Below are 23424 nucleotides of genomic sequence, written 5' to 3'. Positions count from 1 at the left end.
GGAGTGTGTGATGGGACGGTGTGGAGGGAGCTTCACTCTCTGTCTGACCCCGGGAGTGTGTGATGGGATGGTGGGGAGGGCGCTTCACTCTGTGACTGACGTTGGGAGTGTGTGATGGGACGGTGTGGTGGGAGCTTCACTCAGTGTCTGACCCCGGAAGTATGTGATGGGATGGCGGGGAGGGCGCTTCACTCTGTGACTGAACCTGGGAGTGTGTGATGGGACGGTGAGGAGGGAGATTCACTCTGTGTCTGACCCCGGGAATGTGTGTTGGGATGGCGGGGTGGGCGCTTCACTCTGTGACTGAACCTGGGAGTGTGTGATGGGACGGTGTGGAGTGAGTTTCACTCTGTGACTGGCGTTGGGAGTGTGTGATGGGACGGTGTGGTGGGAGCTTCACTCTGTGACTGACGTTGGGAGTGTGAGATGGGACGGTGTAGTGGGAGCTTCACTCTGTGTCTGACCCCAGTAGTGTGTGATGGGATGGTGGGGAGGGCGCTTCACTCTGTGACTGAACCTGGGAGTGTGTGATGGGACGGTGTGGTGGGAGCTTCACTCTGTGACTGACGTTGGAAGTGTGTGATGGGACGGTGTGGTGGGAGCTTCACTCTGTGACTGACGTTGGGAGTGTGTGATGGGACGGTGTGGTGGGAGCTTCACTCTGTGACTGACGTTGGGTGTGTGTGATGGGACGGTGTGGTGGGAGCTTCACTCAGTGTCTGACCCCGGGTGTGTGTGATGGGATGGCGGGGAGGGCGCTTCACTCTGTGACTGAACCTGGAGTGTGTGATGGGACGGTGTGGTGGGAGCTTCACTCTGTGACTGACGTTGTGAGTGTGTGATGGGACGGTGTGGTGGGAGCTTCACTCTGTGTCTGACCCCAGTAGTCTGTGATGGGATGGCGGGGAGGGCGCTTCACTCTGTGACTGAACCTGGGTGTGTGATGGGACGGTGTGGTGGGAGCTTCACTCTGTGACTGACGTTGGGAGTGTGTGATGGGACGGTGTGGTGGGAGCTTCACTCTGTGACTGACGTTGGGAGTGTGTGATGGGACAGTGTGGTGGGAGCTTCACTCTGTGACTGACGTTGGGAGTGTGTGATGGGACGGTGTGGTGGGAGCTTCACTCTGTGACTGACGTTGGGTGTGTGTGATGGGACGTTGTGGTGGGAGCTTCACTCTGTGTCTGACCCCAGTAGTCTGTGATGGGATGGCGGGGAGGGCGCTTCACTCTGTGACTGAACCTGGGAGTGTGTGATGGGACGGTGTGGTGGGAGCTTCACTCTGTGACTGACGTTGGGAGTGTGTGATGGGACGGTGTGGTGGGAGCTTCACTCTGTGACTGACGTTGGGAGTGTGTGATGGGACAGTGTGGTGGGAGCTTCACTCTGTGACTGACGTTGGGAGTGTGTGATGGGACAGTGTGGTGGGAGCTTCACTCTGTGACTGACGTTGGGAGTGTGTGATGGGACAGTGTGGAGGGAGCTTCACTCCGTGACTGACGTTGGGAGTGTGTGATGGGACGGTGTGGAGGGAGCTTCACTCTGTGTCTGACCCCGGAAGTGTGTGATGGGACGGTGTGGAGGGTGATTCACTCTGTGTCTGACCCCAGTATTGTGTGATGGGATGGAGGGGAGGGCGCTTCACTCTGTGACTGAACCTGGGAGTGTGTGATGGGACGGTGTGGAGGGAGCTTCACTCTCCGTCTGACCCCGGGAGTATGTGATAGGATGTTGTGAAGGGGTCTTCACTCTGTGTATGACCCCGGGAGTGTGTGATGGGATGTAGTGAAGGGGGCTTCACTCTGTGACTGACCCTCGGAGTGTGTGATGGGGATGGCGGGGAGGGCGCTTCACTCTGTGACTGAACCTGGGAGTGTGTGATGGGACGGTGTGGAGGGAGCTTCACTCTCTGTCTGACCCCGGGAGTGTGTGATGGGATGGTGGGGAGGGCGCTTCACTCTGTGACTGACGTTGGGAGTGTGTGATGGGACGGTGTGGTGGGAGCTTCACTCTGTGTCTGACCCCGGAAGTGTGTAATGGGACGGTGTGGAGGGAGATTCACTCTGTGTCTGACCCCGGGAGTGTGTGATGGGATGGCGGGGAGGGCGCTTCACTCTGTGACTGACGTTGGGAGTGTATGATGGGACGGTGTAGTGGGAGCTTCACTCTGTGTCTGACCCCAGTAGTGTGTGATGGGATGGTGGGGAGGGCGCTTCACTCTGTGACTGAACCTGGGAGTGTGTGATGGGACGGTGTGGTGGGAGCTTCACTCTGTGACTGACGTTGGAAGTGTGTGATGGGACGGTGTGGTGGGAGCTTCACTCTGTGTCTGACCCTCGGAGTGTGTGATGGGATGGCGGGGAGGGCGCTTCACTCTGTGACTGAACCTGGGAGTGTGTGATGGGACGGTGTGGTGGGAGCTTCACTCTGTGACTGACGTTGGAAGTGTGTGATGGGACGGTGTGGTGGGAGCTTCACTCTGTGTCTGACCCTCGGAGTGTGTGATGGGATGGCGGGGAGGGCGCTTCACTCTGTGACTGAACCTGGGAGTGTGTGATGGGACGGTGTGGAGGGAGCTTCACTCTCTGTCTGACCCCGGGAGTGTGTGATGGGATGGTGGGGAGGGCGCTTCACTCTGTGACTGACGTTGGGAGTGTGTGATGGGACGGTGTGGTGGGAGCTTCACTCAGTGTCTGACCCCGGAAGTATGTGATGGGATGGCGGGGAGGGCGCTTCACTCTGTGACTGAACCTGGGAGTGTGTGATGGGACGGTGAGGAGGGAGATTCACTCTGTGTCTGACCCCGGGAATGTGTGTTGGGATGGCGGGGTGGGCGCTTCACTCTGTGACTGAACCTGGGAGTGTGTGATGGGACGGTGTGGAGTGAGTTTCACTCTGTGACTGGCGTTGGGAGTGTGTGATGGGACGGTGTGGTGGGAGCTTCACTCTGTGACTGACGTTGGGAGTGTGAGATGGGACGGTGTAGTGGGAGCTTCACTCTGTGTCTGACCCCAGTAGTGTGTGATGGGATGGTGGGGAGGGCGCTTCACTCTGTGTCTGACCCCGGGTGTGTGTGATGGGATGGCGGGGAGGGCGCTTCACTCTGTGACTGAACCTGGAGTGTGTGATGGGACGGTGTGGTGGGAGCTTCACTCTGTGACTGACGTTGTGAGTGTGTGATGGGACGGTGTGGTGGGAGCTTCACTCTGTGTCTGACCCCAGTAGTCTGTGTTGGGATGGCGGGGAGGGCGCTTCACTCTGTGACTGAACCTGGGAGTGTGTGATGGGACGGTGTGGTGGGAGCTTCACTCTGTGACTGACGTTGGGAGTGTGTGATGGGACGGTGTGGTGGGAGCTTCACTCTGTGACTGACGTTGGGAGTGTGTGATGGGACAGTGTGGTGGGAGCTTCACTCTGTGACTGACGTTGGGAGTGTGTGATGGGACGGTGTGGTGGGAGCTTCACTCTGTGACTGACGTTGGGAGTGTGTGATGGGACGTTGTGGTGGGAGCTTCACTCTGTGTCTGACCCCAGTAGTCTGTGATGGGATGGCGGGGAGGGCGCTTCACTCTGTGACTGAACCTGGGAGTGTGTGATGGGACGGTGTGGTGGGAACTTCACTCTGTGACTGACGTTGGGAGTGTGTGATGGGACGGTGTGGTGGGAGCTTCACTCTGTGACTGACGTTGGGAGTGTGTGATGGGACAGTGTGGTGGGAGCATCACTCTGTGACTGACGTTGGGAGTGTGTGATGGGACGGTGTGGTGGGAGCTTCACTCTGTGACTGACGTTGGGAGTGTGTGATGGGACAGTGTGGTGGGAGCTTCACTCTGTGACTGACGTTGGGAGTGTGTGATGGGACGGTGTGGTGGGAGCTTCACTCAGTGTCTTACCCCGAAAGTGTGTGATGGGACGGTGTGGAGGGAGATTCACTCTGTGTCTGACCCCGGGAGTGTGTGATGGGATGGCGGGGAGGGCGCTTCACTCTGTGACTGAACCTGGGAGTGTGTGATGGGACGGTGTGGAGAGAGCTTCACTCTCTGTCTGACTCAGAGGTCTGCAGTAGGACGGCATGGAGGAAGTGAAGTGCTAATTCAGTTCGAAGTCGAAAATAAAACTTCCTGATACCGTTTACAGTGAATCCTCCCTTTTGCAAAACTCACGGTTCCCTATCTAACACTTCTCCCCACCCAAAACCTACGATCTATAAACAGGAGTGGCCGTCGGCCCATCGAGCCTGCTTTGCCATTTAATAAGATTATGACTGATCTGACCATGGACTCAGATCCACCCACCTTCCTTTTCTCCATAATCCTTTATTTCCCGCACCTTCACCATGGACCCTTCCCTCCTTACTCCTCATCTGAAGCGCTCTCTCCGCGCTGCCTCTCTCACATTGCTTCGTCTCTGCTGACTGACCCTGCTGCGGTGGTCCTCTCCCCACCCCATCCCGCGGCATGATGCTCACTACTGCTCCTCCTCAGTGCTCCCTCCTCACTCCCCTCCCAGCTCCCTCCCTCCTGTCTACACCCTAAAACACCGTCTCTCTCCGAGGCTCTACATAGACATCCTCCCTCTGCCCATTCGCCGATTGAAATCTATTCTGTAATCTTCTTTAGAGAGAGAGAGAAACACACACACGCACACGCTCTGAACTGAGGACGCAGCAAAACAAAAAATCCCCACCTCATCGGATGATCGAGCACTTCCATTTTCAGTATGTTTCCTCTCCCTATCCCTTCCGTCCAAAGCCTAGCACCCGAACTGCTGAGGATTAAACTGCATCTGCCATCTCTCTGCCCACTTTCGTGACGGGTAATGTCCCATCCTGTCACCTCTGAAAGTTGACAAAAGTTACACAAGGATCTGGATCAACTGAAACTATGGTCTGTGTAGGAGGGAAGGTTTAGACTGTGGAGTCGGTTTCTTTGGTCAGCAGGAGATTATGAGCTGAAAGGCTCATAATTTATCTTCTACTTGGGATCTCAGTTGTGGAATTGAGATATCATGGCCTGCAGGTTTCCCGATGGTAAAGACACAGGTCAATAGGCTGTGGAAAAGCACTTCATCAGAGAGGACTCTGAGGATAGGAGTTTGGAGGTTATGTTGTAGATGTTTCGGAAGCTGCAGAGATCTCATTTGGGGAAATGTGTGCGCCTCTAGTTGTCCTGCTACACAAAAGATGTGTTTCGACTGGAAGGGGCACAAAAAAGGTTCACCAGAAAGTTGCCCGATTTGGAGAGCAGACCAGAGTAGCTTGTAGCTCTTGAGCTCAATTTCCCGACTAACGTACGCCAGCACACCGTGCAGCATCTAATGCGCCCTACCAACTTGACTCCCCCCCCCCCCCAGATTTTCTTTAAAACTTCCCTTAAGTTTTTGCTCTTTAGGATTGGACTCCACAAGCATGCAGGATGTAGACCGTGATGGCCCACATTATCTAGGCTCCTCGTGGTTTTATAAACCTCTGTCATGTCTCCCGACAGAGGGAAAAGGGAAAAACAGTCCCAGCCTTTTCAGTCCCACCTTATAACTCAAGCCCTCCAGTCTCAGTAAGATCTCCATTATTATTTTCTTAACCCTCTTCAATTAATCACACCCTTGTTGTAATGGGGATGGCAAGAACCGCACACAATACTCCAAGTGCGGCCGCATAAGCTATTGAACAACGCGACATAACGTTCCAACTCCTGGTACTTAGTGTCCTCTACGACGAAAACCCTTCATCACGCTCTAGACCTGTGTGACTCCTGACAGGGAATCATATCCTGGCAGCCTTGGACATTGCACTTCCTACCTAGATCAGCACAACACAATACAATGTCGTGCCAGTCTTTTAACCTACACTAAGATCAATTTAACTCTTTCCCCCACGTTGCCCTCAGTCTATTCGAATAAACACTCGACGTTTCGGGCCAAAACCCATCGCTAAGCCTAGAAAGGAAGGAGACAGAGGCAGTTCGGTTTCCCGATCCCATTTTGATATTTCTGCCTATGGCCGCCTCTACTGCTACGATGAGGCCAAACTCAAATTGGAGGAGCAACACCTCATATTCTGTCTGTGTAGCCTCCTAATGTCATGCCGATCGATTTCTCTAACTTCCGAGTATTTCAACACCCAACCATTGTCCTTTTCTCTCTATCACTGTTCTGGTTAGCCTCACCCATTCTCTTCACCTGCGCCATCGCGTCCCTCTGAATATCCTCTTCTATGGTCAAATGGAATCTCCTAGTCTCACTTTACACCTGTCAGTTCATAATCCTCTGGTTGCCAGCACCTTCTTACTCTGTCTTCTGCCGCTTCCTTCCCAGTCCGAATGAATATTATCAGCCAGCATCTCAACTGCTTAGTTCTCTTAGATGTCCCCTAATGCATTTAATGTTTTGGAGAATTATGTTTCCTTCTGGTCATCTCATGATAGGAAGGATATGAAAGCTTTACAAAAAACTAAAGGGGAAGTTTACCAAGATGCTGCCTAGATTAGGGCATATGCCTTATATGGGAAGGCTGAGCGAGCTGGGGCTTTTCTCTTTGGAGCGAAGGAGAATGAGAGGCGAATTGACAGAGTTGTATAAAATGATAAGAGTCAGAAATCGAGTACAGATACAACGCCATTTTTCACTGAGTGACAACCTCATACGAATTGGAATAATATTAAGGTGATTAGACTAAAGATCAGAGAGAATATCAGAGGCAGATTTTTTTTTACACAGAGAGTGGAGGGTGTGTGGGACGCACTGCCGAGGTTATATTAAAGGCTGAGACATTGGAGTCAATAATGGCACTATTCGATCGGTACATGGATGACTGAAAAAAGAGCAATGTGGGAGAGAATGGTTACATTGTTCGTGGAGTACGAGAAAAGTTCGGCTGAATGGAAAGTGTGGGGAGAATGGCTTGTATTGGAATGATAGATTTATCATTATCTTTATCACTGCAGATGACAATCGCACAACTATATCGATGCACATTTCTTTTGCTTGCAAAAAAAGTGCATCTTAAGGCAGCATATGTTAACACAGGCGCACACTAATGATAAATCTATTTTGAACTTGCAATCTTGCGAGCACTTCCAGTAAGCTCCGATGAAGGTTCCCTTCCTTGTTTACGCCCATGGCGCACTTGCTCAACCACCTCGGGAGCGTTTCGCATACTTCTTTTTGTCAATAACCCTGCTGCGCTTAAAGCTGCCGAAGGCTCCTCCCCTTGCGCCATCAGGACCCCGACGAAGGCCCTGACCCGGGAATGTTTCATGGGATGGTGTGAAGGGAGCTTCACTCTATTTCTGTCCTCGGTATGTGTGTTAGGACGGTGTGGAAGGAGATTCACTCTGTGTCTGACCTCGGGATGCGTGATAAACGGTATGGAAGGAGCTTCAACTCAGTGTCTCACCCTGGAAATGTGTGGTGGGACGATGTGAAGGGAACTTCACTTTGTGTCTAAGCTTGGGATGTGTGATGGAATGGTGTGGAGGGAGCTTCACTCCGATTCTCATCCGGAAGTTTGTAATAGGACTGCATAAAGTGCTAATTCATCTTGAAACAAAAAATAAAACTTTGCGTTACCGTTTACAACGAGTCCTCCCTTTCCCATAACCCATGTTTCCCCATCAGCAATAACACGAATTAGAAGGAGGAGTGGTAGGAATGGTCATCCAGCCTGTCGATCTGCTTTGCCATTTCATAAGATTATGACTGATCTGGCCCTAGACTCAGCTCCACCTACCTTCCTTTCCTCCATAACCCCTAACCCTTAACTCCCTGCAACCTCCCCGACGACCTATTCTCAATATCCTTCTCGAGGCACTTCCCTCCTTACTCCCCCCCCCCCCCCCGCAGCTCTCTCTTTACTGCCCCCTCCCACAATGTTTCCTCTCTCCTGACTGCTCCTCCTGTGGTGCTCACTTTACCACTCTTCCCACGGCGTGGTAGAGTTAACCTACTCTAAGATCAATCTAAATCTGCCTCCCCCCACACTCAAAGCCCTCCATTTTTCTTTCATCCATGTAGCTACGTAAGTGTCCCCTTAAGTGACGTCGCCATTAAACGCACCTCCAATCACCTTAAACAGATGTCCTCTGCTATTGGCCTTTACCGCCGTAGAAAAGGCGCTGGCTGTCCAATCGATCTATTCCTTTTTCAATCTTATCAAGTCATCTCTCATGCTCCTGCGCTCTAAAGAGAAATGCTCTTTCTCGCTCAACCTTTCCTCATAAGACATGTTGTCTAATCCAAGCTACTTTCTGGTAAATCTCCTCCGCACCCTCTCTATAGCTTCCACATCCTTCCTATAATGAGGCAAACTTAAATGAGCTCAACTCCGCCATAGCTGACCCACCAGCATAAGAAAACCTGTTGAAGTTGGAAATCCAAGGTAACACAAACAAAATGCTGGAGGAACCCTGCAGGCCAGGCAGCATCTGAGGAAAAGAGTAAACAATCGACGTTTCAGGCCGAGATCTTTAGACTTGTTACGAAAGGAGGACGGTTGGATATGGGTATAGCAACCCCATCCCATAAAAACACAGAGGTACAGGAACGCCAGCAGAAGCTCCAAAGACCTCATCATTGGGAGAAGAAGGATCTTCACCTCAAAGATATATGAAGTCTTGTACTGAAAGCGGAAGGCCAAGAGCCAATCAACTTTCTATTGGCCCAGGACAGAGGACTCTGGCGAGCTGCTGTCGGCGGCCTATGCCCCAGTAGGTGATGGATAGAAGAAGAAGCAGAAGGAGGAGGAGGAGGAGGAGGAGGAGGAGGAGGAGGAGGAGGAGGAGGAGGAGGAGGAGGAGATGAAGAGGAAGAGGAAGAAGGAGGAGGAGGAGAAGAAGAAGAAGAAGGAGAAGAAGAAGAAGAAGAAGAAGAAGAAGAAGAAGAAGAAGAAGAAGAAGAAGAAGAAGAAGAAGAAGAAGAAGAAGAAGGAGAGGAGGAGGAGGAGGAGGAGGATGAGGAGGAGGAGATGAAGAGGGAAGAGGAAGAAGGAGAAGAAGAAGAAGAAGAAGAAGAGGAAGAAGAAGCAGAAGAAGAAGGAGAAAGAGAAGATGAAGAGGAAAAAGAAGAAGAAGAAGAAGAAGAAGAAGAAGAGGAAGAAGAAGAAGAAGAAGAAGAAGAAGAAGAAGAAGAAGAAGAAGAAGAAGAAGAAGAAGAAAGAAGAAGAAGAAGAAGAAGAAGAAGAAGTGAACACAATAGAGCTGCAGTATTACCTCAAGGCTCTTGAAATCAGATTCCGATTAATGACGAATAACACGTGATGCGCCTTCTTAACTTGCTCAGCAACTTTGAGGAGTTTGTGGACGTGGACCCCAAGATGCCTCTGTCCCTCCACATTGCAAAAGATCCTGGCATTATCCTTGTATTCTCTCTTCAAGTTCGACCTTCCAAAATGAAGCACTTCACGTTTTTCCGGACTGAAATTCATCTGCCACTTCTCAACCCAGCTCTGCATCCCGTCATGTTATAACCTATGATAACCTTCTACACTCTCCACGCCTCCGTCAAAATTTGTCTCATCCTCAGACTTTCTAATCCGCTCTTCTTCTTCCTCCTCATCGAAGTCATTTGTAAAAATCCCAAAGAGCAGAACAAATCCCTGTTGGAACACAACTGTTCACAGACCTCCGTGCAGAATATGCTCCATCTACTACCACTCACTGCCTTCAACAAACCAGTTCTGATTCCACATAGCCAGGTTTCTATGGATCTCACCACTGCCAACTTTCTGGATGAGCCTTCCATGGAGAACATTATCACGCAACTTACAAAAATCGATGTACTTCTTTCCCGTAATAGGGAAATCAGACTGAACGCAATACTCCAAGAATGACCTAACTACTGTGTTATAGAGCTGCAAAATCACCTCGCGACACTTGAACTCATTCCCTCGAGAAATGAAGGCTAACACACCATACATCTTCTTAGCACCGAACTTTGAGCGATATACGGATGTGGACCCCAGGATGCCTCCACATTGCTAAGAATCCTGGCATTAACTCTGTACTCCGCCTTTAAGCTTGACCTTCCAAGGTGTATCACATCATACTTTCCCAGACTGAACACCACCTGCCGCTTCTCAGCCCAGCTCTGCACCCTGGCAATGTCCCGTTGTAACCTACTGCAACCTTCTACACAATTCACAACGCGGTCCTCTGCATGAATTCCAAGCATCTTCTGTCCTCTGCATGGTGGAATTCCACCCACCCCTCCTCCCACCGCCAATATCTCCGACACAGTTTCTGGACACGCAGGCCTAGGGGAACGTCCTCCCTGCTCCCTCAATATGCACTCTGTGACCTCTGTCTGCCCTCCAGTTATATACACTTGTGCTTACAAAATAACGATGATTCCGAGTACAGAAATTAGATAGATAGTCCAGTCAGTTAAAAGCAGCTGGGTTATTGACACCAGAAAGGCGGGGGCGGTGCACATGCTCCTGTGCACGTAACTGGGGCTGAGGTTGTGAGGAAGGTTGAAAGATGAAAGTTTCTAGCATTAAATCACCAATAACATAGCCAGCATAATCAAAGGCCCCATTTACCCCAGAAGTTCCCCTCCCATAGGGGCTGAAGATGCAGAACTCTGAAGGCACATACCGCCAGGCTCTGGGAAAGTTTCTACCCCGCTGTTTTAAGGCTATTTAACGCTTCCCTAGAATGATACGTCGGACTACTTAGTGTCTGTTGGCACTGCAATTTCTCTGTAATTGTAACATTTCCCTTTACTTTCTGATGTTTCACCTAGATAAAAGAATGGTCTATCTGAATTCACAGGGTAATAATTTGATTTGCATTAACAATCTGCAAGGCAAGCTTTTCGCTGTACCTCGGTACATAGAACAAAGAGCAGTACAGTATAGTACGGGCTCTTCGGCCCATGATGTGCCCACCTTTTAGCCTACTCTTAGATCAATCTCCTACAAGAGGACCACAGCCTATGGTTTGGGAGGCTTACGTGCCTCAATACCGGGAGAACTACGTTGGCTGGGGTTATGCTCTTGTCCTTGGTCTCTTGGTAGTGTCACCCATGCCAAACAGGTCAAAGGTTGGAGGTCTCAGTAAGAGGGGGCCCACCTGTTCTCCAGGTTCGGGGATTCAACTCAGGGTTAACAATGGTGACTGGTCAAAAATTTCTATGGAAATAGTAATGAAGAATCCTTCTATTCTTGTGTGCGTCAGAAAGGGGGAGGGGACCTTCTTTGCTGCTCTAAACCCCAACGGCGTTACGGGCAATAATATATCAATCTAACTCTTCCCTCCCATATTGCCCACCCATTTTTTTCATCTGTAAGGCTCTCTATCTGAATTGTTTCTAATTTATCTATCTCTACCACTCCTCCCCTTGGAAATGTGTTCCCTTGCACCAGCATTTTTTATCTAAGAGAAATCCTCCCTCCGCCATTCCCCCACCACCCACCCCACCCTATATACTCACATTTCCCCTGTTAATGGACAATTCCGTCTTGGGGAAATGTCTCTGGCTGCCCGCTCTATTTATGCTTCCTATCATCTTGTACACCTCTATCAAGTCACCCCTCGTTCTCCTTCGCTCCAAAGAGAATAGTGCTCGCTCTCTGAACCTTCCCTTATGAAACATGATCTTTAATCCAGGCAGCATCTTGGCAAATCTCCTCTGTGTACGCGACAGCAATAAAGTTGGATTTCCCTGTACATGACTTCCCTCAGAACGCACTAGAGTCACTCCGGAACAAAACTCTGAAACTTTCGAGCAACTCTGGTATCTCTTCAAGAAACGCACCGCGGTAAACAAGCTAAAACCAGCGTTGACACGTGCAGTTTGAAACTGGGGACTCTGTCAGCGGAGATGAGGTTCAATGAGATGCGGGCAACACCAGAGTAATCCATCCGGTGGGTGGAAGAGAGCCAGCGAGCCATGGGTGAGGATCGAGGTGTGTGTGTGGGGCAATCATTGCTGGTCTGACCTCCCACCTACAGGAAAGATATGGAGAAGAATGTCGAGAAGATTTACAAAGATGTGACAGGGACTTCAGGATCTGAGTTAAAGTGAAAGGTTGAATAGATTAGGACTTTATTCCTTGGAAAGTAGGAGAATGAAAGGATATCTCCATAGAGGTGTCGACAGTTAAGAGTAATATAGATAGGTTCAATGCTTACTGGCTTTTCCCCCAAATGGTGATTGAGACTAGAACAAGACATCATAGGTTTAGGGGTGATAGTTGAAATATTTAAGGGGAACCTCTTTATTTAGTGAGGGGATACCTCTTCACTATCAGAGTGGCGGCGAGTGTGATATTTAAGAGAGGTTTGGACATGGTACATGATTGAGAGGGTTATGAAAGGATATGTTTCGGATGCCACTAGATTGGTACTAGGCAGAGATCTGCGTTGGCTCAGATCAAATGGGCAGAGAAAGGCCTGTTTTTTTGTCCAGTAGTACTCTATGATTTTAGGAACAACGGCCAGTATGGAATTGGCCCTGCCATTTGCTCTGATCTTGGAATAACGCAGCAATATGAAGGGAGTCTAAGTCAATGCCGTATTCATCTGTTTCATCTGTTCATCTGAAAATGACAGTTTCATCTGTCTCTTCTGCCTGCGATTGATCTTTCCCTGTCAGTTTCAAGACCATAATATCCTCTTAAAATATCTCTATCATACCAGCTTCCACTACCATCCTGACAGCACATTCGACGCACACCCGCCATTCTCTGTGAAAAACAATCCCCGCACATCTTTGAACTTGCGGCCCTCTCCCATGTGCACGCCGTTTGGTTTTCGATATCTCCATCCTAAGGAAAAAGGTACCATCTACTCTAGCTCTGTCTCTCATAATCTTATAAACTTCCATCAGGTCTCAGCTCACCCTTTGCCGCCCCAGAGGAAACAACCCAAATTTGCCCAACCTCTCTTTACAGCGCATGTCCCTCTAATCCCGGTTAGCACTCAGTAATTTTAGTGCTGCCTGACCAAAGTTTTGTGCAACTGTAACGTGACTCCCTAACTCTCTTACTCAACATCCCGACTGATAAAGAAAAGCCTTCTATGCGCCTTTACCACCTTGTCAAACTGTGCGACCACCTTCAGGGAGCTGCGGACATGGATTCCAAAATCTGTACGCCAAAAGCGTTAAGGGTCCTGTCGTGACTGCGGGCCTGTCCTCTTTACATTTGACCTCGCAAAATGCAACACCTCACACTTGCCCGAATTAAACTTTATCTGCCATTTTCCGCCCGTATCCGCAACTAATCTGTACCCGCTGCGTCCTTTGGCAAGCTCTTCCGCTATGCACAACATCGCCAATCTTTGTATCCTATGCGAACTTATTCCAGCACCTAAAAGCTCTGCAGCTCATGCTCTTCGTATTACTTACTTACTTGCTTTTTTGCAGTTGCCCAGTTTATTTTCATATACACCTGCGAAGGAGGAGACCATGAAATGTTGGAGCAAAAATAGGCTGTTCGGCTCACCGAATTTGCTCCGCCATTCAATCATGGCTGATTTATCGATTTCCCAAACCCATTCTCATGCCTTTTCCTCCATGACATTTGACGCCCTTAGTAATCAAACCAATCAACCTTCACTTTAAAAATTCCCTATGACTTGACTTCCACAGACGGGGCCGTGGCAATAGTTTCCACAGATTCTCTACTCTCTAGCTTAAAAACAAATCCTCCTCATCTCTGTTCAAAAGGGACGTCCTTCTAGTCTCAGATTCTCCACGACGCCCAGCATCAGAAACATCTTCTCCACATCCACACTATTTAGGCCTTCACTATTTGATCGGCCCGACCCACTCATTTTCTAAACTCCAGCGAGTACAGGGCCACAACCATCAACAGCTTGCAATGTTAACCTTTTCCAGGCTCATTCTTTGTAAGCTTCCTCTGGACCCTCTCCAATGCCAGCGTATCAGTTCTTATTTGTGGAACTCAAGTCTGCTTTTACAATTTTCTATATGTGGTCTGACCAATGCTTTATAAAGTCTTAGGAATACATCCTTATTTAGAAATTCTTGTTCTCTTGTAGCTACTCACACCAGATGAGAAATAAAGACTCAAGCTTGGCGCTGTTGAACAACCAATATCATCAGTCAGATCCACCCTGTCTGCTCCCTCAACACGCCCGACCCCTTGCTACCTGGACGACACGCTATCCCGGATAGCTGGTTTCCACATTCCCCTACCCACACCCGCCCCCACCACCCACAGCCAACCTCCGCCCCCTTCCGAGTCCCAACCAGGGGACAGACACCGGGCATCTCACCCGCGCTCACTTTCGCTGCCGGAGCCAGGAGTAGGGAGAGTAGGATCGCAATCTCGTCCGATGGGCAGGAGGTGAGACTGGAGTCCTCAGAAGGGTGGTGTAGTAACTGATGGTGAGGCCAGCAAATGACGGAACATCTGCCTCAGCGGATATCTTAGTCTCGATTTCAGTTTCCCAAACAACATCCGGTCGCAGAGATGCAGGGATGTGAGAGGGGGGAAGTGGTGGTTGATGAGAAGGAGGTCAGAGTTTTCACAGCCTCTCCCCCTTTTACGAGTTTAGCGACAGAGTGTCATAAATACTCCCTACACTGCTAACCACAGGCAGAACGTGCAAATAAGTGTTAACAAGGGGACAGGAAGAGAGAAATTCAGGGGAAGGGGAGAGAGGGGAGAAGAGGAGAGAGGAGAGCGGAGGAAAAGAATGTGATGGAGAGACAGTGGGTGAAGAGGGAGGGAGGAGAGAGAGGAGGGGAGTGAAGGAGGGAAAGGGAAAGGGACGAAGAACAGAAGAAAGCCAGGAAGGGAAGCCAGGGACAGGGGTGAGGTGGAAAAAGAGGGATAAATAGGGGGAGGAAAGGAAAGGGAGGGAAATACGGAGAGTGAGAAAGAAGGAAGAGAAGGAGAGAGTCAGAAAAAGAGCACAGCCGAAGACAGTTACTCAGCCCCTGAACCCTAGCCCACTCCAGAATCAACCACTGGCAGGAGTATGTATAGAGGATGTGTCTGCTCCAGGCAGTGTGGACAAACACGACAAGGATGGCGCTCCCTCGTCACCACCACCTCTCACTTCATCCTCCCTACCTTCCTAGGGCAGTCCCACCTCGCTACCCACCCTCCTTGCCACCTCTCCCCATCTCTCCCTCTTTATTTATCTCCTCCCCCCTCTCCATTTCCATCTATCTCCGCATAACTTTCTTCTCCCTTTTCCCCAAAGTCCTCTCTCCCTATCCACACAATTTTCTTTCCCATTTATCCTCCTCTGACCCTCTCTCCATCCACTGCCTATCTCCTTCCCCTCCCCCTCCCCTCCCCACGTCTTCCTCTCTCTTTAGCTCCCCGTTCCCTCTGACTCTCTCCCTCCACTGCAATATCTTTTGCCCCTCCTATCTTTCTCCTCCTCTCCTCTTCCTCCGTTCCCCTCTTTTGCCCCTCCTCTACACCACACTCTACTTCCCCTCCGCCCCTTTCTCTCACTCATTCCTTCTCTTTCGCTGTGGCTCCTTCTCCCTTCTCTCCCCTTCTTTCCCTCTCGCCTTCCCCCTCCACCCCTGCCCCCCCCCCCCCCCGTCAATCACTCTTCCCTCCTCTCTCTACGGCTCACATCCCTTCCCCTCCTCTCTGTTTAAAGCACATTATCTTTCTCTCCCCCCATTCCCCCCAGCCTCTCCCCAGTCATTCGCTTACTCCCAGCTCCGTTTCTCACCACCCCCAGAGTGGAGCGGACCGCAGCCCGGTGAACACGTGCACTTACCTCAGAAACTGCAGTCGGAACGGGTGAGTAATGTGGGGCAAAGAGAGGGAGAGAGACGTCCGACGAAGCCCCTCCTGGCTTGCAGCGACGGTTCCCGGACTAACAAGCTGAGAACTAAGGGGCAGCTGAAACGGGCAGAGAGAGTTTGTGTTGGAGGAGCAATGGCTGCTCTTCGGTTGTTGTATGAATCGTGCTCGCCCCGGTTTCCTAAAACGTCCTGGAGAGGGCGTGCCTCATCTCACACAAAACAGAACAACACCGCGCCGGAACAAGCCTAGTAATTTAGTTACTTCACCTCCGTAAATTATACCGCGATTTGCTCTTCTGTATTCTACAGAGGAGATGTACCGGGATGTTGCATGGACTGGAGACCAATTTTTACGAGGAAAGATTGAGCAAGCGAGGGCTTTTCACTTTAGTGCGAAGGGCAATGAGAGGTGACATGACAGAGGTGTGCAAGAAGCGTAAATAGAGAGGAGAGTTAGAGACTTTTATCAGAACAGAAATGGCTAATATGCGAGTCTTAATTTTACGATGAATGTATAGGTTCCTGAATCTTCAGGCTGCTGTGCCTCGTCCCTGACGGTAGTAATGTGCAGAGGGCTAGACTCGGATTTTAAGGGTCCTTACGCCATCTTCTTCAGGCGCCGCCGCTTTAAGCCCTCATGTTGGGGCCCGTGATGGGACTGGCTGAGTCTACAACTCTCTGCAGCCTCTTGTGATCATGGTCCAACCAGACAGAACGCTTTAGGCCATACCCCTGTGGAAATTTGCAAGACTTCGGTGATAGACCGAATTCCCCCAATTTCCTAGTGAAGTAGAGCCCTAGGCGTGTGTCCTTCGTGATCGAATCGATATGTTGGGCTAGGGGAAGACCGTCTCGTTGTTAGCGCCCAGAAACTTGAAGCTGCTCACCCTTTCCACCGCTGACTCTTCAACAAGAAATGCTATGCCTTCTTTACTGTCTTACCCACTTGCGTGGGCTATCACTGACTTTGGAGCTGGACCCCAAGAAACAGGAAGAGCTCGATACTCTCTGCCATCAGATTTCTGAACTGTCCATGATCCCATGAACACGACTTCACTATTCCTCTTTCGCACTATTGCTTTAGTTTTATAATTTTATGTATTACACTTCACACAGCAGCCGTAAAACAACAAATTTGACGACTTAGGTCAATGATAATAAAGCTAATTCTGAGTTATATAGCACGAATAAGATCCATTCTACTCATCTTATCCATGCCGACCAGGGGTGTCTATCAAAGCTAGTCGCATATTTTTCTGTATTGCTAACGTCTCTCTAACCCTTGCCCGTTCTCATGTGCGATTATATAACCTTTTACATTATGTAATTGTACCCAGGTCATTCTTTGCCCTTTGATCTCGTTTAATATTTGCCCTTCCTCCCCTCCCTTCTGCACGCGCTCTTTCTCTCTCTCTATCCATTTCCCCTCTCTTCCCCTTTCACTTTCCCTCCCCTCCCTCTCCCTACCCTCCCTCTTCCATCCCTCCCCTACCTTTTTTCCACCCGCTCCCTATGTCTCTCCTCCTCCACTCCTCTCCTTCTCTGCTCTCCTTCTCCTCTTCCCCCTATTCCCCTCTCCTCTCCCTCTTAACCCTTCCCTCGCTCTCTTCCCCTACCCCCTTTCCCTCTACCCTCCCACACTCTATCTCATTCTCCCCCTTCCCCACCACCTCTATCCCCATCTCCTTTCTCGCCCTCTGCATTCCCCTGTCTCGCTGCAGACTCCTCATGCCCTGGGGGAGAGATTTGTGATCACAGAGCTTATTTGTGGCCCTCGTGATCATATATAGCTCTGTGTTTGTGCCGAACTAAATTAACTTCCTTCTCTCCCTACTCCCTCCACCCCATCATGTGTCTATCTTATACCCTCTTAAACATCTCTTTCGTATCTTCCTCGACTGCCACCCCCCCCAACCCCCGGGCAGCACATTCCATGCGCCCCCCACTTTGTGTAAAAAACGCACTCGCCCCCCACACGTCTCCTTTGAACTTCTCTCACCATGACTGCAAGCCCTCTATATCAGACATTTCCACCCTCATGGAAAACACACTGGCTGTCTATTGTATTTTCTATTAGGCTCCACTCAGCCCCTGCCACTCCAGGGAAAACAACCTAACGGGTGTACGACTTCTTCTTATAGTTGAAGCTTCCCGATTGCATTTTCATCGACACACCTGTCCAGATACATCACGGCTTGGTCCGGGAACTGCTCTTCCCGTGATCACAAGAAACCGCAGAGAGTTATGGACATAGACTGAGCACATCACGGATACCAGCCTCCGCTCCACGAACTCCGTCTAATTTTTCTGCCGCCTCGGTAAAGCAGCCAGCATAATCAAACACCCCCCACCCCACTCACACCGGGCATTCTCTCTTTTACCCGTTCCCATCGGGCAGAAGATACAAAAGCCTGAAAGTACATCCCACCAGGTTCAAGGACAGCTTCTACCCCACTGTTGTAAAACTATTGAGCAATCCCCGAGTACGTTGTTGGACTCGTCACATCCCAACCTACCTGATCGCAGCTCTTGCGCTCTATTTTTCTGCCAGCACTGCACTTTTCTCTTCAGCTGCTACATTTTATTCTGTTATTATATTTCCTGTGCTGCCTCAGTGTTCGCGTGTGGCCTAGTGGATAAGGCATCGGTCTGGTGATCTGAAGGTCACTGGTTCGAGGCTCAGTTGAGGAATCGTGTTGTTTACTTCCGCAAGGCACTTAACAACACATTGCTCTGCGACGACAACGGTGCCAAGCTGCTTGGGTCCTAGTGCCCTTCCCTTGGACAACATCGGTGGTGTGGAGAGGGGAAGGCTTGCAGCTTGGGCAATTGCCGGTCTCCCATACAACCCTGCCCAGGCCTGCATCCTGGAACCTTCCAAGGCGCAAATTGTAATGTAAATATTGATCTGATTGCACATTATGCAAACCAGCCTTTTCCCTGCATCTCGGCACATGTGGCAATAATAAACCAATACTGATTCCAATTCTAATTCCAAGCTGCAAGTGAAGGTGGGGAAGCGACGAAGGCTGAGGGTATGGTAATAGAGCTTTGACCAGCGCCCAATCCGCGTTTGAGATTGATTAGCAAAAGCAAATATAAGGAAGGCAGGGGCAGGCACGGCCGTCGTCGCCTGAGTGGCCGGAGTGGTGAAACTTGAGGCTTTAGTTCCACGAGGTGTCATACAGAGGAAACAATGAAAAGGGAAGCTCTAGGCTAAGTTTTGTTTTCCATTCCCTTCTTTACACCTGCTCAGTTAGAACAGTACAGATGGCAGACAGGATAGCGGATGTCAGTAGCTAGGGAGACCTCCAGTGTCCCGGATGACTACAACTGTGAGAAGTCCATCCATCTATAGCTTCCAACAATCTGCGTTAAGCAGATGGAGCTGGAACTCAGAACTCCGGATCTTTCGGGAGGCTGAAGGGGAGATAGAAAGGTAGTCACACACAAGATGCAGAGCCACAGGAATCTGGGTAACAGTCAGGAAGGGGAAAGGGGGTTAATGAGCCAGTACAGAGTATCCCTGTGACCATTCCCCTCAACAACAGGTATATCATTTTGGATACTGTCGGGTGCGATGACCTAACAGAGGAAGTCACAGTGATCGGGTCTCTGGCACTGATTCTGGCTCTGTGACCCTGAAGGGAAAGAGGGAGAAGAGGAACACTGTAGTGATAGTGATTCGTTAGATAGGGGAATGGACAGGAGGTGTTGTGGGCGAGAACGAAATTCTCGGATGGTATGTTGCCTCCCGGGTGCCAAAGCCCAGGACATCTCGAGTCCAATACTCGGCATTCTTAAGAGGCAGGGCTGAACAGCCAGAGGGTCGCGATCTATGTACGTGCCAATGACGTGGGTTGGAGAAGTGAAGAGGTTCTGCAGAAGGAGTTCAGGGAGTTAGGTGCGATGGTAAGGACAGGAGCTCCAGGATTGTGATCTCAGGATTGCTACCCGTGCCATCGTGCTAGTGAGGGCCTGAATTAGGAAGATTATATAATATCTTAGCTGGAGTCAGAATGCCGGAACAGTTCGTGGAGAGGTTGTGGAGGCAGAGGGTGGTAAGACCTCAGACAAAGTCAGGAAGCAAAAGGTTGAGCCTTGCGCGAGTAGGGTCCTGAGTTTCTTACATTTCAGTGCAAGAGGTGCTGTAGGAAAGCCCGGATGAGCTAGGGCACGGATCACCACCTCGAAATACGACGTTGCTGCCATTGGTGAGACTTTGTTGCTCGGAGAATCCGACTGGCAGTTCGATATTGCTGGGTTCTGTTGGTTTGGTGGTGACAGAGTGGAGGGATTAAAGGAGGAGGGGTAATGTTACTAGCCAGGGAAAATGTCACGGCATTGTTTCCGTCAGGACAAAGTGGAGAATTCGACTAGTGAGGCGCTATGGGTGAAGCTGAGAAATAAAAAGGAATGACCACGTTAATGGGGGGTCAAGAAACATAACCGGAGTGTAGGACAGATGTATGGGAGAAGGAGGAAGAAAAAGAAGACAGTAAAGTTCTTTTTACTGTTAGAGATAACCAGAGAGGAAAGAGGTGGAGAATTTCTTAAAATGCATTTATTTTTAATGCTAGGAGCATTGTAAGAAAGGTGGATGAGCTTTAGAGCATGGATTGAAATCTGGAAATATGATGTAGTTATTAGTGAAACATGTGTTACGTAACCCGTAACCGGGTTGTCAAACCAGCAGAAATGGAGCACTCGTTGGAGTCTGTAATTATTAGACAACTAACAAGTTTATTAGTAAATTAAGTAATACAGTACACTAAATGCAAGGATATAAATGTAACAGGTTAGCAATGATAATATACACAGAAGTATGGGAATAGCAATCAGCCAAGCTCTATCGAAGCTAGGGGTAAATGATCGGTCTTCCAGTGAAGCAGAGTTCAGTTCAGTTTAGTGTAGTTCGAGATAGTTGTTGTGGTACCGTTGAGAGGGAGAGAGAGAGAGAGAGAGAGAGAGAGAGAGAGAGAGAGAGAGAGAGAGAGAGAGAGAGAGAGAGAGAGAGAGAGAGAGAGAGAGAGAGAGAGAGGAGAGAGAGTGAGAGAGAGATGAAATTTCAGGCAAACCTTCCGTTGTCTCTTGTCCCCGTTGTGGTCACCGACTGTGACCCCTCCGTTCCAGATGCGACCCGTTCTTCCGTGGTGAACCCGTCACCCAGCCAAGGGTGGACACACAACAGGTCCCCACCGGTTGTACCTTTACACCCTGTGAGCCTCTGGCCGATTCCCGCGAATCGGTCCTCCAAACTCCCACCAAATTGTGGGGGCACAATCCTCTCTTCAGGGTCTCGTGGCGTGTCTCCTGTGTCTTAGCAAACCCGCTATTTTATCCCCCCCCCCCCGATGGGGTATCACCTGTCCATCAAACTTCACCACTTCCTTTTGTCTCAGCAGGAGTGTTAACGAGCAGGTCATGTTGAAAGCAAAATGTCCGGGGCAGTATCACTGCAGACGCCAAAAATTACTAAATTATATGCCTCTCTCTCGTTATCTCTCTCTTATTAGCAGCATTCGTTCTGCAGCTCTGCTTGGCTTCACACATAACACCCTCACCCTTAAAGGTATTTTTTACCGGGGATAAGAATTAAGGACATGAATGCACATGACAAAATACACTCTAGTATACAGGTAGTCATCAGCTATTAGGCCAATACAGAGAACTTTATATTTAACACCTGGATAGACAATCAGCAATCACATTTTCGGTTTCTTTTACATGTTTTATCTTTATATCAAATTCCTGTAATATCAGACTCCAACTAAACAAACGTTTGTTTTTATCCTTCATGATGGTCAAAAACACGAATGGATTGTGATCCGTGTAAACTATCAGTGGCTTCCATGCCGGACAAATATAAACCTCAAAAAGTTGTAACGCCGGAATGATTGACAGTAATTCCTTTTCCACAGTAGAATAATTTCTCTGATGGACATTGAGCTTCTTAGAGAAATAAGCCACCAGGTGTCCAATTCCAGCCTGTCTGTCTGCAACTTGCACCGCCCCCTGCCGCTTCGTCGTTAGCACTTGTTGCTAGGGAGAAGGGTTTTGAAAAGTCAGGCGCTTTCAATACAGGGTGGTGACACAGTATCGTCTTCAGACTCTCGAAGGCAAAGGTCATTCCACACAAACTTCTCGCTCTTCGGCAAGAGCTTAGTAAGAGGGAGGGCAATATCCGCAAAGTTTTTACCCACCATCCCCCTAAACCTTCTCAGAGCCCTCTTGTCCGTCGGGATGGGAATTTCAGAGATAGCCTGCACCGGTGCCCAGCTGCCCCTGTCCTACCACATATTCCAGATATGTGACCGTAGCGTGGCCGAACTCACTTTTCGCGAGTTTTACTGTCAGATTGGCCTCAGACAGCCGTTTAAAACAGTTCCTCTACCGCCACAATGCTCTCATCCCATGTGTCACTCCAGACCACCAAATCGTCAATATACGCTTATGTGTTCTTTAATCCTTTTATCACTAAATTAATCATCCTTTGGAAGGTCGCTGGGGCGTTCTTCATGCCAAAAGGTAAGACATTATACTCGTATAACCCTGATGGAGTGACAAAGGCTGAAATTTCTCTAGCCCTGTCAGTTAAAGGGACACACCAGTACCCTTTCAACAAATCGATCTTTGTGATGTACTCAGCCCTCCCCACTTTATCGATGCAATCGTCCACCCTTGGGATGGGGTAAGCATCAGTTTTTGTGATGGCTTTCACCTTTCTGTAATCTGTACAGAATCGTATGTACAGATCAGGTCTCCGGACAACCACACAGGGAGAGGCCCATTCCGAGTGGGATGGCCTAAATAATACCTGTAGCTAGCATGTGTTCAAGTTCTTTTTCCACTAGCTTGCTCTTTTCCAAGTTCATCCTATAAGGGTGTTGCTTGATAGGCTGGTCTGCAGTAACAATAACATCATGTACCGTCCCCTTGCATCGCCTCGGGACGTCCGGCACACACATCTGCAGGTGTTAATCAGCAGCTCGCTCTGTTCAGGGGTTAAGTGAGAGACTTTATCAGCAAGGTTGTTCAGAACAAACAGAGTTCTCCAATCTGGTCGGCACCATGTTTATCTTTTCAAGACGTGTTTTCCCCTTATCATTTGGCACCACGGCCTCATTTATTTTTGTGACAGCACCGACTGTATCTAACCTTTTCATCCTGATAAGCTTTTAGCATATTGATATGCATTAATTGAGTTGGCTTACGTCTGTCCGGAGTTTCAATAACATAATTCACACTTTGCACGGACCGTGAAATCTCGCCTGAGGGGTTGGTTACTACTGGAAACAGAACTAAGACGCTATCGCCCACTTGAAATATTTGCTCTTGTGCTCGTATATCATACCACTCGCTTCATTTTTGTTTGGGAGTCTCGTAGATTTTCCCTGGCAAGTCACAGATCCCACTAAGATCCTGAGTATAGTCTCTTTTACCACATCATACTTCTTTGCATCTTCTGCTGACAACGCTGAGTAAGCTTGCTGAGCCTTCCCTTAAGCACACTCTGGATTAAAACAGCCCACTTATCCCTCGCCCAGTCCTGACTTACAGCGACTCTTTCGAAATGTAGAAAATACCGATCAACATCGGTCTCCTCAAATGGGGAACCAACTTAACCTCCTGGGTCGCCTTGAACCCTCCACCTAGGTCCGGCATTCGGCCCCTCTCTCGCATTAT

At 49.5% G+C, this 23424-nt stretch overlaps 2 protein-coding genes across 5 annotated transcripts in view; both read right to left on the bottom strand.

Moving 5' to 3' along the window:
* The window catches only part of LOC140719492 (integrin alpha-D-like), an 82557-nt gene extending 66660 nt beyond the window's left edge, over positions 1 to 15897 (bottom strand). For 2 of the 4 annotated variants that reach the window (XM_073034202.1, XM_073034207.1), the window contains exon 1: positions 14238 to 14363. The gene's annotated coding sequence lies outside the window, so the exon portion shown is untranslated. Of the gene's footprint in view, positions 1 to 14237; positions 14364 to 15710 lie in introns of those variants that run through there. The other 2 variants (XM_073034204.1, XM_073034206.1) reach the window with 2 other exon arrangements.
* Positions 12981 to 23424, bottom strand: part of LOC140718990 (protein MTO1 homolog, mitochondrial-like) — a 94077-nt gene continuing 83633 nt past the window's right edge. Inside the window, exons 4-5 of the mRNA XM_073033300.1 lie at positions 15711 to 15835; positions 12981 to 13062 (exon numbers count right to left, since the gene is read on the bottom strand). Of these exons, the coding sequence (XP_072889401.1) occupies positions 12981 to 13062; positions 15711 to 15835 (207 nt within the window). The remainder of the gene's footprint in view (positions 13063 to 15710; positions 15836 to 23424) is intronic.

This window comes from Hemitrygon akajei, chromosome 31 (genome assembly GCF_048418815.1).
Source record: "Hemitrygon akajei chromosome 31, sHemAka1.3, whole genome shotgun sequence".
In the NCBI taxonomy this organism is placed as follows: domain Eukaryota; kingdom Metazoa; phylum Chordata; class Chondrichthyes; order Myliobatiformes; family Dasyatidae; genus Hemitrygon; species Hemitrygon akajei.
This window is presented reverse-complemented; position numbering and strand designations above follow the sequence as displayed.